This window comes from Orycteropus afer, unplaced genomic scaffold (assembly GCF_000298275.1).
Source record: "Orycteropus afer afer isolate SDZICR_OR568_19922 unplaced genomic scaffold, OryAfe1.0 scaffold00006, whole genome shotgun sequence".
NCBI lineage: Eukaryota > Metazoa > Chordata > Mammalia > Tubulidentata > Orycteropodidae > Orycteropus > Orycteropus afer.
In genome coordinates, this window is record NW_006921593.1 from 21,865,555 (window position 1) to 21,883,883 (window position 18,329).

The 18,329-nt window shown below is 55.9% G+C and overlaps 1 protein-coding gene across 1 annotated transcript in view; it reads right to left on the minus strand.

Annotated features, from left to right (window-relative positions):
* Positions 1–2,649: 2,649 nt before the first annotated feature.
* Positions 2,650–18,329, minus strand: part of MLPH (melanophilin) — a 36,469-nt gene continuing 20,789 nt past the window's right edge. The window contains exons 5-12 of the mRNA XM_007943620.1: positions 17,222–17,389; positions 12,042–12,227; positions 10,937–11,092; positions 9,261–9,353; positions 8,210–8,287; positions 6,624–6,681; positions 3,419–3,519; positions 2,650–2,676 (exon numbers count right to left, since the gene is read on the minus strand). Of these exons, the coding sequence (XP_007941811.1) occupies positions 2,650–2,676; positions 3,419–3,519; positions 6,624–6,681; positions 8,210–8,287; positions 9,261–9,353; positions 10,937–11,092; positions 12,042–12,227; positions 17,222–17,389 (867 nt within the window). The remainder of the gene's footprint in view (positions 2,677–3,418; positions 3,520–6,623; positions 6,682–8,209; positions 8,288–9,260; positions 9,354–10,936; positions 11,093–12,041; positions 12,228–17,221; positions 17,390–18,329) is intronic.

The following is an 18,329-nucleotide window of genomic DNA, read 5'->3' on the forward strand; positions in this document are numbered from 1 at the left end:
CCTCCAGCTGTCACAGGTCATTGTTACATCGTGCGGAGCAAATGCACGTTGCTCTCGGATTGACCCTGCGACCAGGGACCTACATCAGCCAGAGTTTGAATGTTGATGTTGTTGCTGGAGGCGGCGTTGAGTTGGCCCCTGACTCCAGGTGACCCCGTGTAAACACAGTAAAATGTGGCGGCCCATGCTTGGTCATGGGCTGGACTGTCAGCACCCACAGGGTCCTCACGGGCTCATTCTTGGAAGAACAGCACCAGGCCTCTGCTCCTGGTCTGACTTAGTCTGGAAGATCTGCGGACCCCTGCTCAGCAGCCTAGCAACCTGGCAGCCTCCATGGACAGGTGGGTGGGGGCTGCACATGGGGTGCACTGGCCAGGAATCGAGCCCCAGTCTCCCGCGTGGAGGGCGAGGGTTCTGCCACACAGCCACCGTGCTCCCCTGAATAACTGTGTTGCCATAAGCCAAGCGACAGCTCATTTCAGCGCAGTTGAGTTGAAGCTCAAAGAAACTTGGCTGGCCGGGAAACAGCTCCTCGCTCTCCAGGGTCCTTGTGGGTGGGGTGAGGGGCGCCAGCTCTGCACTTCCTCCACATGGCTCTGGTCCCACCCCAGGCCGAGCTTTGCATACTGTACCAACCCTGGGCCCTGCCCTCTGGGTGGCTTCCATTGGCATTTCTGGATGTCTCATGTACCCGTGCTGTTACCAGTCCCCAGGGGGTTCTTACGAAGGATGGAGAGGCTGAGCCCCACGGGTGTGGAGGGTGGGCCTGTCTCGGAGGTGGGTCCTGTGGCTTGTCACTGTCAGGGTGTGGCTGAGGACCAGGGTTGCCGGGGCAATGGACACTGAGACTTTGGGGACTGGAAGCTTCGTCCTCAGGCACCACCACGGGAGTGTGGCTCTCGGAGGGGTATGGAGTGTGTGTCTAAGTGTAAATAAGTGTGTTTATGTGTGTGTGCATGTGTGTATGGGTGTGTGGGTATATGTGAGTGTGTGCATGTGTGTATGCGTGTATATGAGCGTGAGTATATGTATGAGGGTGTGCATGAGTGTGTATGTACATGTGTTGGTGTGCACATGCGTGTAGGGGTGTGTGCCCCTATGTCATCCCACTGAATGAATGCATGCACGGTCTGACTCTAATCAGCACTAAGGACTCTGTGACCCCTGAGAAGGCGCCTCCTAAAAGAGAGCGCCAAATGCTCGTTTCCGAGCGGGACTTTCTCGGTGCTCAGATTAGTAATGGAGGAAGGTCGGGGTCCAAGGAGCAGCACGGAGGACTCGGTGTGCCTAGTAGATTCTCATTCAGGGGCACGCTCAGGGCCACTGGGACTGTCTGTCTCCTCTTTGACTGTCCCGGAACCCACGTTGACTTGAATTGTGAATTAGGAGGGTGCATGTAAAAGTGAAGCTGCTCCCTGTCCCGAGGAAGCCTTTCACGTTCGCGTTGAGCGTCGGCTTGGGAGTGGCTTTCATCCTGCGGACGGTCTGCTCGCTCTTTCCCACAATGACCAGAGCATGTGAAGCCTGGTCACCCGGGGCCACCAGATGCCGGCTCTGCAGAGAGGCATTTGCCCTCGGGTCTGCTGGGGGATGGTCGTGGGGACGCACCCGCCCGAGCGCTGCCTGGGGGTTGTGGTGCAGGAGCTGGGGTGGAAGGAGCACAGGGGACGATGGCCGCTCGGGGCCCCGGTCGGCAGGGAGCCCAGCATCTCACTGGCAAAGGCTCTCAGGCATCGCTTCTCCGTTTTCTTCTTTGAGTCGCTGTTTCAGTCGGATAAAAACACTGAACGATCTGGGTGAGAAAACTTAGAGCTGAGCCAAGTTGCCTCAGGAGTAAACCAGGGAGTCGGAGCCCCGTCTGTGGAGCTGGGCCCAGCCGATGGCGGCCCCTGCGTGCAGAGCACACGGGTTCTGAGGGCTCCCCAGGCTGCGCCCCTTCAGATCACTAGGCTTTCTTCCGAGGCCTCTGGGCAGCTTCGAACTGGCAGCCTTTCAGTTAGTAGCCGAGTGCTGGCTCCAAGGCTTCCTGCCGCCAGGGCCCGCCGCCTCCCACGGCATGGTTTCTCCTGGCCCCGGAGCTGCAGGTGAGCTTGCAGAACACGTGTGTGTAGGGGGAGGGGGACATTGTCCTCCCTTGTTATTTAGCTGTCCGTTTCAGTCCACTTACTCTCTCTGACGACAACCACTCAGAGATCCCCACCCCCGCCCGTGCCCGGGTAAACGTGGTCAAGGACACCCTCACAGAGGTCCCCGCTCCTGTACTCGAGCTGACGTGGTCAAGGAGAGACCTGGGGCTGGAGCCGTGACTCAATTGTCCTTGCAGTTCCGTTCATGACCGCCAGCAAAGCCAGACAGCAGAGGTTAAGGTCACCCTGCTGGAGGTCTGCTGTGTGCCCTTTAAGCATTTTCACTGTCCCGGAAGAAAAAACCCGTGCTGGTCTCTTGTCACAGATGAAGTGTGGGCAGGAGGGGCCCTGGAGCCGTGAGGGGGTGCAGTGGTCGGAGCTCTGAGCAGTGAGGCTATCTCATGGTGGAGGGCGGTGCGTCGTGGTGGCGTGACTTGTTTTAGGACAAAAAATGCGGAGCGCACGGAGGGAGGGAGTGTGGGGCTCCTTTGTTGTTTCCTCTTGTTCCCGGGGAGTCTCCCCTTTAGGACCGGTGGGCCATCACGGGCTTCTATGGACAAACACATGCACATGTAACTGCATAGACTGGCATGCACACAGGCGTGAACACAGATACGCACACACGTGGTGTGCACATACATATACATGCACGTGTATGCCCACAGACACACATACATAGATACACACGAGTGTGCACATGGGTACCTGCATGTGAATGTGACACTGATACACTCACATGTGTGCACACACATACACAGAGATACACACATGTGAGTTTGCACACTGATACACTCACACATGTGCACACACACATACACACAGATACATACACGTGAGTGTGCACACTGATAGACACATGAGAGTGTTCACACAGCTACGACCCGGCTGAGCACTCCTGTTTCCTGGGGTCTTCAGTGAGCCCCCTCCCAAGAAGTCAGGGGACTGTCCTCAATGGGATTCAGCCGGACAACCTTTATAGCATGGGGGAGGGGGCCACTGGGGTTCCGGGGAGAGTGTGCTCGTGGTCTCAGGGACTGTCACATTTCCCGGAGCTGGGACCACCCCAGGGCCAGCAAGGCCCTTCTGCAAGCCCCGCCTGCTGTCCCCGTCTGTCGTGCTCCGCTGCCACACACTCTGGTTCCTTGAAACCTTTTGCAGGTTTCACTTCACCTTTTGTTGGGGTCCCTGGTTTTCATTCTTGTTGGTTTATCCCAATATTTTCATATAAATATGGAAATCTTACAGGTCACAGAATTCTCAAGCCTCTTCAAGAAACAAGATAAAAGCATTACCGCAAAGATGTGGTCGGGTCTGCCCCTCCTGCCGCCGGGGTTCCTCTGTGTCAGGGACCCGCGGTACGCTGACTGCCGGTCAAAGGCGTCCTCGTCGCTGCCTGAGGGAAAACAGAGGGCCTTCATTGGCACAAGCTCACCCTGAAGAGCGGCCTTCACCTCCGAAAGGTTGAAAAGCAGCACAAAAATCAACGTCTCCCCAGCTGTTGCGGCGTGAAAATTCTTTTAACGAAGCATTTGCATTTTAGCGGCTTTGGAAACAAATGGTTCAGTCCGTTCTTTCTCTTTTGCTTCGGCTGTTGCTGCTGTTGTTAGGTGCTGTCGAGTTGGCACCGTCTCCTAGAGACCACCCTAACCCTACAACAGAGCGAAGCCCTGCCTGGTCCCGCGCCGGCCGCGCGCTCGCTGCCTTGCTTGCTCCATTGCTGCAGTCACCGTGCCAGTCCGCCTCATTGAGAGTCTTCCCTTTTTTGCTGACGTCCGCCTCACCAATGATGGCCTGCAGGGAGTGGTCCCTTCTGGCAACGTGACCAGAGTGCGGGAGACAAAGCTGGCCATCCTCGCTTCCAAGGAGCACTCCGGCTGCGCTTCCTGCAGGACAGGTTTGCTCGTTCCTCTGGCGGCCCATGGGACTTCAGGATTCTTCACCAGCACCGCAGCTCAAATGCATCAACTCTTCCTCGGCCTGCCTTGTTCATTGTCCTGCCTCTCTGTGGGCCCTTGATGACAAAGCAGCACAGCACTTTGTCACCTTGTTGTTGTTGTTGTTGTTGCTGTCATGTGCCGTCGAGTCAGCCTTGACCATAGCGACACCTCCTTGGGTTTCTGAGGCGGTATCACTATGGAAGTAGATTGCCCCACCTTCCTTCCGAGGAGTGGCTGGGGGTTTGAACCTCCAGTCTTTTGGGTAGCAGTCAAGTGCCTTAGGCACTATGTCACCAGAGCTCTGTTAGGTGTCATTAAGTCAGTCCTGCCTCATAGCAACCCCACGTCCCACAGAACAAATCACTGCCCGTCCTGCGCCAGCCTGACAGCCATTGCGATGGCTGAACCCACTGTGTAGCCAGTTTGCTTTTTGACACTTTGAATAGCTTTATTACTTAGTGATGGGTGTATCCCCTACTTTCCCATTAATCCTGTGATGTGATAATGGGGTAGAAGGGCCTTGGACTTTAGACCCTCAGAACCCAGGACCTGTCCTAGGGTCCATGGCTTTACAGTGGGGGGCACTGGGCCACAAACCCTAGTTAACTGCTCATGCTCATACCCACGAGTGAGCAGACTCCCATGGGGGCAGATGCCAGCCTTTCACCACCTTTGTGTGCCTCATGCTGGGACCCCACCTGGCATGTGGCATGTACAAGGTATGTGCTCCATGTAGGGGTGGCTGGAGTGGCTCATGGGGCATGCGAGCTGATATGCTGGGACCCCGCCTGGCGCATGGTTTGAGGTATGTCTGGAGCGGCTCACAGGGCGTGTGAGCTGGCTGTGCACAGCTCTCCCCAGCTTGTGTTCACTGAAGTCTCACGGGCAGCTTGGGAGCATTTACACCATGGAAATGGGCAGATGCTACAAATCTCATTTTTTCCCCTCAAGCTGGCTTACATACCCCACTTTCTGGGCAGGGTAAGTTTTGCCTGGCCTCACTCTATGTCCCTGCCCCAGGACGACCCTCTGCTGAAGGATTTGTAACCGAGGCCATCACAGCTCCTCAACAGCGAGGACACATGTGGTCCTTCAAGACCCTGAACCTGCTTGTGTGGGTTGACCTTGGTCACACTCTGCAGGGACTGGAACGGGGACATGAAGGTCAGAAGTCTCAGCTGTGCTCCTGAGACTCTGAAATGCCATGAGCTGCAGGGTCTGGTGGTGGTCTCCTGGCCGCGGACTGACCACCGGAGGCTGAGGACTGGACAAGGTCTCGCCATGGCACCACTGCAGGGCCATGAAGAGGGCTCAGGGACCAGCCCCAGTGTCCTGCTGTGCACATGCCCTCCTGGGGGGTTCTAGCCCATGAGGCCCCTGGGACAAGCCTTCAGGGTCAGCACGTGGTTCCCCAGGAGCCCTGCTGGCAGCACCCAGCACGGCGTCTTGCTGCCCAACTTCTGCAGGTGGCTCTGGACAGGGATTCCCCACAGAGGCCCCGGCCCCAGCTCTGCTGTGGATCGACCAAACATGAGCTGGGAACCCCGTGGCAGAGATGGGAGAAGCGGGCACGCTGGGCAGAAGGTCCAGAGATGCTGCTTTGACTTTGTGTAGAGGACTCTGACGTCGATGTGTGGTTGGGAAGAGCATGCCATCCAGTGCAGACAAGTGCATCCGCAGAGGCAAGGCAGGGCTGGGCTGGGGGCCAGTGTGCGGGCTGAGGGCGAGGGGCAGGGAGTCTGGGCTAAGATCTCTGACTCAATGTGGCGGCAGGTGGGAGCCAGCGACTGTGTGTGAGCAGAGGCGGGGCATGGCAGGGACCTGTAGAATTGCCACTCTGGTGGAGTTTGAAGGACTGTATGACAGGGACAATGCTCAGACGCAGGGTGACAGACATGACAATCACATAGGGCCTGAAAGAAGGCCAAAGGCAGAGGGGACAGAGCGCGAGCCGGGAAAGGGTAGCTCCCCTCTCGTGACCGTGTCGGGCTGCCAGGACAGGGATGGGATGGGTGACCAGGACACAAAGGACCTGCAGCCTCGGCAGTGGGCTGTGCAGACATAGGACCACATCCACCCAGGACAAAGTCCCCTTCCTTGTCCCCACAGAGACATCAAGAACCAGCCCCAGCACCGTGGTGTTGATGCCTCATGGTGACCTCACATTGCAAAGCAGAACTGATCTCTGGTGGGTGTTCTCAGAGGCCATCTTTACTGCTATCCCTGGGTGGGTTTGAACTGCCGACCTTCACCATTCTCACACCAGGGGCCTCACCGCAGCATCCAGGAAGGCTAAGATACATTCCCCACTTTGTGTATGAAGGATGAAAACTACCATTTTAGGACAATTTATGTCACGAAACACTGCAAGCAATAACAGCAGCACCTTTGTTTGCTTCGAGCAGCAAATCCCCGCTCCCTAGAAACCAGCTCACTGAGGGTGTCCAGGCAGCACCAGGGGTGTCTGGGCATGAGATGGGGTGTCCCATGGTCTGGAGAAATGGCCACTCCCCCGAGCTCCTGTTCCAGACCTGGGCACGGGGGAGATAGTGGCTATTACCTGGACTTTTAGGGGAGTAATGAAACTTCCTCTTCAGAAGGTAGGGCACAGCCATGACCTGGAAGAAAGAGGACGGGGCTTCACCAAACATGCGGATTTTAGGATCATTGAGGGCTAACGGGACGTCTCTCTTTCTCTCATGTTCTAACTCAGTGAGGTCAACTGCCTTCTGCTCTGTGGCCACATTTGAACCCTTGACCATGTTGAAACGCATGTTATCAATACATGACGCACCAAAGTTCTGCAGAGAGAGAGCAAGGCATTGCTTCTGGACAATGGTCAACTTTGGGGGTATAGCGGAAAGAGTCCAGATCTCAGCTCCACAGACCTGGGTTCAAATCCAGCTCTACCACTTGCCACTGGGTGACACAGGCAACCTACATATCCTCTCTGAACCTCAGTCTCCTCGCCTGGAAAATGGGCCAGTGACCCTCTTCACAGGGATAGTGGGGAACTAGTTGGCACTCATCCCACATCCTTTCTTCCCGCACACAGTGTGAGCTGAGACTCATTTTCTTGCTAATTAAGAAATCGGATAATAGAATGATTAGGAAATTCATTCTCTGTTTTTGCCTTTTCTGGGGTGAAGAAAGAGAGATAAAACGACTTAGTTCCCTGAGAAATGCTATCTAATGTCTGGATTTCTGGAATTTTTCTGGTTGGTTTTGGGGTACACCATTGCCTAGTGAAGGGCAGGGCGTGTCGGGATCAGGGGGCTGGAGCTGAGACCTCTTTGTTGCTTAGGATCTGTGTGACCCTGAACAAGAACTTTGACCGCCCCTAGCCTTCAGGAAGGACCTGGCTCCTTCTGGGGTGACAGGCATTGGCAACCCCTAGTCATACCTAAACTCAGGTGGCCTCAATGGTGCACCCTTCCAGGGTGCTCTGTCTCCCCATTAATTACCTGCCATCTTCCTGTCATTGGGCTGGAGGGTCACCCATACCCCCACAGCCCTTTGCTGTTTTTGTGCTCCTGGGCTCCTGGGAGTGTCTGTCCCAGCAGCTAGCACCTGTGTCTCAGGTGGGCTGTCTCCAGGTCATGCCTGTGCAGGGAGGGTCAGGAGTGATTGCAAATGTGTGCTGTCCTGCACTGTGGATGCGGGCAGAGGAGTCAACGGTCCAGCTCTGTGTCCAGCCCTGCATCTCAGGTGGACTGTCCCCAGGCTGTGCCCGTGCAGGGAGGGTCGGGAGTGACCAGGAATGTGTGCGTGCAGCATCAAGGCACAGGCAGAGGAGTGAATGGACCAGCCCTCACCCAACCTAGCATGACTGGAGTTAACTGAAGTCTTGAGAGCTCTCTGGGAGGATGGAGCCAAGGTTTGCCTCCGTGGGACTCTGTTTGGCATCAGATCCTGCTTCCTTCCCTTTGTGCCCCGCTTCCCGTTCATCAGATTCCCCGGGACTTCCCCTCCACAGGAGCCCGGGTCAGTGTGTGGCCCTCAGGAGCTGACGGCGCTGAAGTCTGTGCACCTGAGGGCCCCACGCCAGGGGCTGTAGCTGCCCAAGGACTTGTCATTCTTCTGCCAACTTGTGCCCATCTTTTGTTCTTTGTCCAATGTCTCGAGTTTGGACAGAGTGATACCTACCTTGACCTCACTTGAAGCGTCTGGATTTGGATCCTTGGGGCTCTGGCTAGATTTCCCAGCAAGTCGAGGAAGGAATATCTGGAGGACAAAGAAGAAGGCTTGGCTGTTTTCTTCAAATTCTTGGTCAAAGGTGTTGGGCTAGCATGCCAGCCCTCCCTCTCCCACATTACTCTAGCGCCCTCAGACTGGGGGGGCCAGATGTAGCAACGAAAATACAAAATACCACTCACTACAGACAAAGAATGGATGTTCTTTTTAAGTGTAAGTATGTCCCAAATGTTGCATGGGGTATACTTACACTGGAAAGTTCTTCCTTGTTTGTCTGAAACTTGGACTTAGCAGGTATTCTGTATTTTATTTACACACCCTGCCTCAGACTCTGCTAAGAGCCCCTTTTATTCTCACCTGTGTGGTTTTGCTGAGACTGGAGTCAGGAGAGAAGAATTTCTGATCCTAGGGAGTGTGGGGGTGTGCCCCTAGGCTCCACCCATCTATTCTAGTCACTCTTTGCCATCGAGTCAATTCTGACTCATAGCACCCCAACAGGACAGAGTGGAACCACCCCATTGAGTGTCCGATCTTTAATGATGTAGACTGCCTCATCTTTCCCCCATAGGGTGGCTGGTGGGTTCAAACTACCAACGTTTTGATTAGAAGCCAAGAGCTTTGAGCACTGCACCACGAAGGCTCCTTATTCTAGTCACACCATCTTAAAATGGTATTTTATTACGTCTTCTGACATAAGATCTTGGCACTTAGTTTTTCCCCTTAGGACTTTCAACTGTGTGTGTTCCAGACTCTCATAGTGGGGCTGAAGGTTCCCTCACCAAGAGTCATCCTCAGTTAGAAACAGTGACAGGTGGCAAACCAAGAAGAATCACAGTGTGACGTGGGCTAACAACTGGCTCTTAGGAAACAAAGACTGACTGCTCAAGGCAAAGGGAGGTGGCTGGCCCAGCGCTCCTGGTCTCAGCCCACAGTGGTGGCCCTGGGCTCCTGGGAGATCTCTGGGCACCCGCACCCCCAGGGACCTCCCTGCTCCTCCACTCACTGGGATGTTGGACTTCTTCCGGGGCTTTTCAGAGGGCTTCACTGTGAGCCCCGCAGCCTGCAGGGCCGCAATCCTGGACTCAATGTCGGAAACCTGAGAGAAGACAGACAGACAGACAGATGGCACTCATATAGGATGGAGAGAGCAGCTGCCCCTGATTCCTTTATGGAGCCAATTTTACGTATGTTTCCTCTTATGATGGGTGGCCCGAGCTGAGGCTCCTTCTGGTGGTCCCGTTCATCTTCTGTGGTTGCTGAGGAGCAGGTGGGGTGCTCCTTGCCAGCCGCCCCCAGGTGTTAGGAGAAAGGGGATCTGTACATTTTCTAGAGGTGTATCAGGAGGTCCAGGTCCTGTCAGGGACTGAAGGAGGGGCAGTGACACAGGGCCAGGTCTTGCTGGGCAGAGCCCTCCTTATGGGTCAAAGGTTCCAATGGAGGCTGGCTGAGCTTGGCTTTCCTGACACAATTTCAAGTCATACCTGGCTGCAGGCACTCTGCCCCACCCCCACTGGCACCATTCTGGCCCTCCTCCCCAAACAGTGGCAGAGGAAAGGTTGGGAACGCAGAAACCAGGCCCATCCCTCTTGGTTCAGATCCCTCCAATAGCTCCCGACAGTCCTCCCTGGCCCTCAGGGCCCTCTGTGATCTGCCCACTTACTGGGCCTGCCTTTGCTCTCCCGTCAGCCTCTGCCCCAGTCTCAGGGTTCCGCTGGGACCCGTGACACAGCAAGCTGGATGCCAGCCTGAGATCTTTGCGTATGCTGTCCTCTGGCCCAGACTCCTCTCTCCTAGGCGCCCCATTGCAGCTTCTTCTCCCACTACTGCTCTTTACCCACTTATCCAGTGCTCTGTGGGCTGTGTAATGCTTCATAGCCCTGCTCGTGAACGGAGTGGTGTTGGCTGTTTGTGTCTGTCTCTGCAGCACAAGGCGGGCTCCATGCAGGTGGTGCTCTGGCCAAGATGTTCACCTCTGTGCCTGCCGTGTCCTGCAATCTCCCGCCACCTTCTAGGCATCTAGCAGGGACTTGCGAGTGCAGGACAGACAGAGGATGAATGTCCTCTGCCGGGCTCACCCTCCTGACATGAACAGCTCGGGGGGAGGTGGCCCTTTCATGCAGAGGGATGAGCACTCGCTGATGAGAAGAAAGTGAGAGAAGGGGTGGGACACTGAGCTCTGAGGCCACCACTCTCCTCTTGGTGCCTCTCCAACCTTCTCAGCTGTCCCTGGGGACCTGGATGCTTTGGCTCCGTCCTTTGGCCTTTCTACACCACTGGCACGTCCTGCACCCAAACTCAACCACCCATCCACAGCTTGGGCTCACAGGGTGATCTTTGGGGTCAGCGTCCTGTCCTGAATCCTGGGTGCCCTAAATTCTGGATGCTTCTGGGCTGCTTTGCATGGGACAGGGAGTGGTAAGCACTCAGCCCCTTTCTTCATGGTGGAGAGCCCTGGCTGCCCTCACCAAGTCAAACTGGAATAAAGGGTGGGGGGCTATTCTAGGGTGGTGGGGGAAGGTGCCCAAAGAAACCCCTAGACTCATTCTCTGCCTTCGTGAACATCAGCACACGGAGCTGATGTGGAAGGGGGTCTCAGCGGCTTGTTCGTGGTGTCATGCCTGCCACACCCTCATTATCCATCTTTGCATCACAACAAGCTCCGCCTACCCATGGGCGTACCTCACTCTCCGCCTGTTGGACTTCAGAGGCTGTCATGGCCACTCTGTCCTCCAGCTCCGATAGTTCCTCATCTGTGCTTCTGACAGGCGGGACGTGGCCCTGGGGGCCCGGAAGCTCTGCCTCCCATCTGTCTGTCAGTCCTGCAGTTGTGCACACCTGGGAACGGGAAGGGCCACACCTGACCACCAGCTTAAGGAGCTGCAGGATTCTCACCACGTCAGGTGCCTGATGCACTCTTATCCCACAGCTGCTAGAGCTGCCAGCCAGCCGCCCGGTCCGGGGCCAGTCGCTCTGTGTCGCTCTCTCCGTGAGCCCTCAGTGCCGCCAGCCAGCAGTAGTGGGCTTGGCTGCTGTCATGGGTTGACTGTGTCCCCAGATGTGTGTTAGAGTGCTAACCCCTGTATCGGGGATGTGACTGTGTTTTAAAGAGGGTTTTCTTTAAGCATCAGCAGGGGCTGGGTTCTAAATGCAATCCCTACAGAATGAGAACAAGAGCAGATGAGAGCAGAGGCTGGCAGACAGATGCCATGAGAGGATCGCCAAGGAACCCAGGAGCCCTGGGGGCTGCTGATGAGGAAGGCGTGCACACAGCCGAGACCCTGCTGTGGACACCAGGCCCCAGGACCCCATCAGTGCCTCCTGCTCTTTAAAGCACCCCTGGTGGGACCCACAGGCCTAGTTTCATTGTGCTTCACTTTATGGTGCTTTGTGGACACTTCGTATTTTACAAATTGAAGGTTGTGGTAGCCCTGCCTCCGGCAAGTCTATCGGCTCCATTTTCCCAACAGCGTGTGCTCCCTTTGCGTCTCTGTGTCCCATTTGGTCATTCTCACAATATTTCACACTTTCTCATAGTGCAATTATACACTTGAGAGGCTACTGGGAAACCAAACAGTATGTGTGACCCACATTACTGAGACACTCGTTTTGTTGGATGGTCTGGAATCGAACCTGCGATGTCTGTAAGATCTGTCTGTACTCAGCTGCAGCAGCACTTGGCACCTAGGACAGCTGCTTGGGGTGAGGAGGGCTGGGGACTCTTTGCACGGACCTCTGCCCCCACCTCTGCTTGTGTACTGCCAAGGCACCGCGGTCATGGCCTCACCTTTGGGGTTGCCCCCGGGAGTCCCCTGCTGGAGGTGCTCCTGTCCGACTCTGCCGCCGAGTCCTGAGCCGCCTCTTCCTCAGACGAGCTGCCTTGGTCACTGACGTTGCTGGTCAACTCCTCCAGCTTTCTCCTCAGGGTCGCCTCTTCCAGGTCGGCCTCCGTGGGCACACCCGCAACAAGGCGCTGCAAGGAACAAGCGAGTGACTGCGTGTCTACCACCTCAAGAGGCAGGGCTCTGGGCCGAGCGCCCCTGCAGTTCCATCCACCCCTAACGAGCTTTCCCCAGGTGCCTTGCTGGGCCCCACCCCAGCCCTCCAGAACCAGCCTCGTCCAATGGCTGAGGTCCACCATTTTGAACAAGACACCGAGGCTCCTTGGTGGCCGCGGATGGCACTCATCTGACTGGAAGTCATGTATTCACAACAGGTGGACAATCAGACTCCCTAGGGGTACAAATAGTTAATGTGCTTGGCTGCTGATCCAAAGGTCGGAGGTTCAAGTCCCAGAGGAACCTCAGCAGAGAGGCCTGACGACCTACTTCTGACAGATCACATGTTGAAAACACTACACTGTGCAGTTCCACTCTCACACACGTGGGGTCCCCATGAGTCGAGGTTGGTTCAATGGCAACTGGTTTTGGCCCCCAAATTGGGTCCCCATAGTCTTTCCTTTGACTCCCAGCTCTGGTACTAAGGCACCTAAGACCACAGGCTGGACTGTTAAAATCTCGCTGGCTAGAGGCTAATGGGGGTGTTGGTGATCCATTTATCTGGGTCTTCTCTGCTCTTGCTTGGGGTAAAGGTGGAAGTACTCCATGGCCTGGTGACCTGAGCTACCCAGGACCACGACAGCCCTGTGGGGCCCTAGGCTCTGTCCTGACTTGCGTGATGGACACAGCAGGGCCCACACCCACCATTCATCACTTGTCTACACGTGCTGAGCACCTTGGAGAGCCCAGCACGACATTCTCTCCTGTCGCCTGGTCACGGGCCTTTCTGAGCCACCACTGGGTGGATGTGAACCCTGCCCCTTTCGGGTGGCAGCCGAGTGAGTTAACCATTCGCACTACCCAGGGACTCTGACTGGGGAACAGAGGGAGGATGTGTCCACCTGTTGTGAAAACATAGCTTCCAATCAGATGAGGGCCATCCGTGGCCATGAAGGAGACTCAGCTGGTACCCCCAGACCCTGCACAGAACTGACAAAGGGGCGCCCACACAAACACTGTCTTTGTGACTTTAGAAAATTGTGGACAAAGTTGTGAGACCATCATGAGGATGTCTTTTATGACACAGTGGGTGGCACCCTTCCTGAGTTTAGGGCCGGAAGCACTTGTCACTCTGGTTGAACTTGTTCTCTTGTTACTTAACATGGCTCTTCCAGCCACAGTCCTTGAAACTTCCAACTAACTGGACTATGAAAATGAAGTGCTTGTGGACCAGCAAGGGGACTGGACGGCTTGCTAACAATGCAAATAAGGCACGTGGTATCCTTGTGGGGGTTGTTGTTGTTGTTGTTGTGTGCCGTCGAGTCGGCCCCGACTCATAGCGACCCCTCCTTGGCTTTCCTAGGCAGTATCACTACGGAAGTAGGATTGCCCAACCTTCCTTCCGAGGAGTGCTGGTGGGTTTGAATCGCTAGCCGTCTGGTTAGCAGGCAAGTGACTTAGCCACTATGCTACCAGAGCTCTTCCTTGTGGGGGTGGGACCATGCAAATTAGGTTCATGGAACTCTAACAAGGGGATTGGTCCGTTTTCCCATCCTGTTAGGCTTAACAGGGAGCCAATCCCAGAGCAGAGGGGCACCTGACTACCATCAAGAGGAGAGGAGATGGGAGTGGTGTGCGTCCTTTGGACCTGGGGTCCCTGTACCAATGAGCCTCCTTGCTCAGGAGAGTGGAGCTGTAACATGGAAGACAGCGAGAGCCAGCGCTAGCAGCAGTAGCGACAGAGGCAGTGGTGCGTGATGGTGGGGGTGAGGCTTGCCGACCCAGGATGCCTGAGCAAGGCCTGAGTGGGGTCAGCAGCAGAGGGAGAGAAGCTGTCCCGACCAAGAGCTGTGTCCTGACTTGCCCCTGTTACTTCCGAGTCATTTCAGATCCCGAGTTGTACCCAGTTACTCCCCTAATAAACTATTTAACAGGAAGTATGGTTTGTGAGTTCTGTGAACGTATGGTAGTTAAGTTTGGGTGTCCTCTTGGCCTGATGACCCTTGGTTTTGGACTTCTGGCCTGCTGTTCCCCGACTCCCTGTGGATTGTTGAAGCTCAACATTGCCAAGGGTTTCCCACCGCAGTTGAAGGCTGCCCCTTCATCCTTGCACCCTTCAAACCTTGCTCAGGCCAAAGTCTGGAGGATCATCTGACCCCCTCTTTCTCTCACTCCAAATATCCACTCCTGTTGGCTCTCCCTCCCAAGGCCATCCACCCTGCCCATCACCACCTTATCTCTGGGTCCATCCCCCCACCATCTGTTGTCCGGGTATCACAGCCCCGAACTGGCCTCCCCGTCTCCAACTTTCACCCTAGTTTGTTCCCAGGATAGCCACAGGGGACCCCGTAACTGCCTGCCAGGAAACAGCACTGTCCCGCTCAGAGCCCCATCTCCGGAGGCAAGTTCAGCCTTGACAATGGCTGAGCAGCCACTGTGGACGCCCTTCTGCCCCGCTCCCCACCCGCCCGGCCTCACCCTGCCTCCCACCTACTGCTCCTACCTGGGAGCTCCCTTTCCTGGAACCCTCTGTCCGCTCCCACGTCTCTGGGCAAATTCCCCTCGGTGATGGCTCCTGACCACCCCCTCAAAACTGCACTCCAACCTGTACCCCATCTTCCCCTTCATTCTCTCTGTTTTACCTGCGTGGTACTGGTCTGTCTTTTGCCTGCCTGCCCTGTCCCCAGGGGGCCCCTGACCACGTCAACCCTGAGGACACCCTTGGCTAGAACCAGGGCCAGAACCGTCTGTTGACTCCTCTGAGGTTGCAGACCCAGACCTGACCTTAACAGCACTGCTGTGGAGGATAGAAGTGTGGGCACTCATTAGTTCATTCATTCAGTCACTCGGCATTTCTGCACTGCCCTCTGCCCCCACAAAGCAGACTTTTAGAGGGCCCCATGGGACTGCCACCCCAAGAATTCCGCCACGTCCCACTCCTCCCTTCCTTCCACAGGGTAGGCCAGGCCTGTGGCACTGGAGTGCTGAGTGGATAGACCCCAGGAAGCCACCCATGGCCACAGGGACCCGTGCTGCCCTTATCGGCCTCCCCTGACTCCAGCTCTCCAGCCAGGCCCGGGTACGGCCCGTGATCATTGAATTTCCTATTAGAAGGAAACCTGTTCAGACGACTAGGAGGCGGCACTGCCAGGTCTCCCAGGATGCGTGTCAGGGGCTGATTGGATTGGGATCGTTGCAGGAGGACGCGGCCAACTACATGCTCCGTTACCAGAGCCAGCTTTCCACAGGAAGATCGACCACCCAAGCCTGTGCAGGGCCATGGGGGGCGGAGAGGGTGGCCTGACTCGGGCCTGGGAGCCTTCTGGTCTGATCAGAGCACAACTCTCTCCCATTGTGAGTGGGGTGAGAAAGCGTGGAGTCCCCCAGAGAAACAGGGCCTCAGGGCAGCCCATCGGGGGACCCCATGAGGCAGCAAGGGGTGATAGTTTGAGACCTCTGTTGGAAGCAGGGACTGCTTCTACTTTGTAAGTAAGTAAATGCATGTACATGCATGCGCACACACACAAAGACACACACACACACGTGTGCACACACAGACACAAGGTACGCATACAAATGTGTGTCCATGTACTCATGTACACAGGCATACACATGCACACACTCACATAAAGACATACACACTCACATACTAGGCACACATGCATATGCACTTGAACACACACAGTGATGCACATAGACACACATGCACACATGTGCATACAGTCACACACATACACATGCACACACGTACACGTGCATACAAGGCATTATGTACACACATGCACACACTCAAGCACACACAGACACACATGCATACAGGCATTTATACACATGGACACAGAGGCGCTGTGGTAGTTATGTTTGTGTGTCAACTTGGCTGGGCCTAGCTGAGTGGCTGGGCAGCTGGTGGTAGTTATTTCCCTTGATGAGACTGGCAATCAGCTCCATGGTGAGATCTACCACAAGCAGCTGAGTAGCTGTCTTTGAGATGTGGTCTGCTTCCTGTATATAAGGAGAAGCCTTGGGGATAGTCTCTAGCCTATGGCACACTGGGACCCTGCATGTAGCTCTGTTGTTGTTCAGCAGCCTGCCATGCTCTGCTGACCTTGGGACTTACATTGGACTTGAGTTACTGGCCTGCCCTGTGATTTGGTAACATCAGGACTGTGCCTTTTTACTTGTCAACCTTGGACTTGGAGGCCTCAGCAGCCAGCAGCTGTCTGAGTGAAGAAACGCCTCTAGCTTCAGTGGTCTGGGAGCTGGAGGCAGAGCTGAAGCCCAAGGCTGAGGGGCTTTCACCCAGCCCCTAGAACCTGGCACTTTGAACTTGGACTTAAAGCCTCCAAATTGTAAGAATAAACTTGTGTTTGTTAAGCCCACCCCATTTATGGTCTATTCTCGTCAGAGCGGCACTAGGGAACCAGAACATGTGTGCACACATGCACACACATGCACACACAGGCGCACACAGGCACACACAGGTGCACACCCATGTACATACACCGACACAGGCACAGGCACATGCATGTACACACATGACCTGACCTGAGAACAAGGGTTTTTGTTACTTTATTCCCTGCGAGGTGACCTGTGTGCTGATTCGGGGTCCCGTGGGGATGAGCTCCCACCCTCCCTCGGTGGATGGACGCGGGGGCACCCGGAGGCTGCTGGACCAAGAGGCCCTCGTGCATCTCCGCTCACTGCCCTCCTCCAGCAGGCTCTGCACGACCCCCTGATTCTCGTGCACCTGTGCTCAGCCCACAGACGGTCCAGCTCAGACACACCTGGGAGACGGCCTGGCTGGGCGCTCAGACATGCCCAGCTCGCCTGCACAGCACGTGAGCCCGAGTTGATGAGCTGAGGAGCCTCAGACCCGTCTTCTGAACCCCACTTCAGTGCCCCGGCCTCCTTTAACAGGGGCTGGAGGCTTCTCTCCTGCCTGCCGGGCCCTGCCCAGGCTGCAGGTTACCTGGGCCCATAGTAGAGGCAGGACTGCATTCTCCGGGTGGCCTAGCAGCTGCTCTGTGGCTGACACGTGCTGGTCCGCCTCAGAGACGTGGAACAGAGAGGGAGACGCAGAGCAGCCGAGCTGGGAGCTGGCAGAGGTGGCCGCAGCAACCGCCTCCCGAGAAGCACCCTGTCACCGAGACGCAGGAGAGCACCCCTGATACCCGGTCGAAGCTCATGCCGGACCAGGGCAGGGGAGGCAGGAGATGGGGCTCAGCCAGCAAGCCAAGGGAGCCACGCCTGGCGGTGGCCCCTGGCTGATGGGCAGCTGCTGTTCACCAGTGCAGATCAGGCCGGAAGGTCAAAGGAACAGTCATTAGCCACCAGGAGGCCCAGGCCTCTGGGGAACAGGTGGCATGCCAGGTGACAACCAGAAAGGGCCAACAGTACGGCAGCCTCATCCCTCGAGTCATCAGACATTTGAGTCATCAATGCCCATTAGCTCCCAGACCGAGACAGGAAGCAATCGATTGTCCTTCCGATTTCGCCCAGCCCAGCCGAGGTCCCCTTCCTGCCGCCTCTCATCTACTGCTCCCCTTGTTTGCAAAGCCGTAAACAGCACTTGCAGGGGGAAGACGCTCTGGCTTTGTGTGGCAGGTAGTTAACTTGATCTCCCCACCCAAAGGGCTCAGGTGGGCAGACCTGCCTGAAGAAGAATTCCGTGCTGCGGTGAATTACTGAATATGGCCCGTCTCGCCAGGGTCTGGTCTCTGTGACTCCCACACAATGCTTGGGTGGCACTAAGAGTGGAATGTTATGGACTGAGCCATGTCTCCAAAATGTGTGTCACCCTGCCTGGGCCATGATTCCCGGGATGGGGTGGCTGTTCTCCACTTTGTGATGTAAGTAGCCACCACTCTGGGACGTGTTTTGAATCCTGGCCTCTCTGCCTGCAGCTATGGTCCCTTTGGGAGTGAGTTGTCTGATATGTTAAAGAGGCAGGATTAGGGTGGATGTGTCGAGTCACCCCTTCACTAGAGGGTGTGACAGTCACCATCCTTACTACCCTCGTTCAAGTCACACCTCCACTGCCTTACTGAAGGCACAGCCTGGCTGGGGTGGCTCCTTTT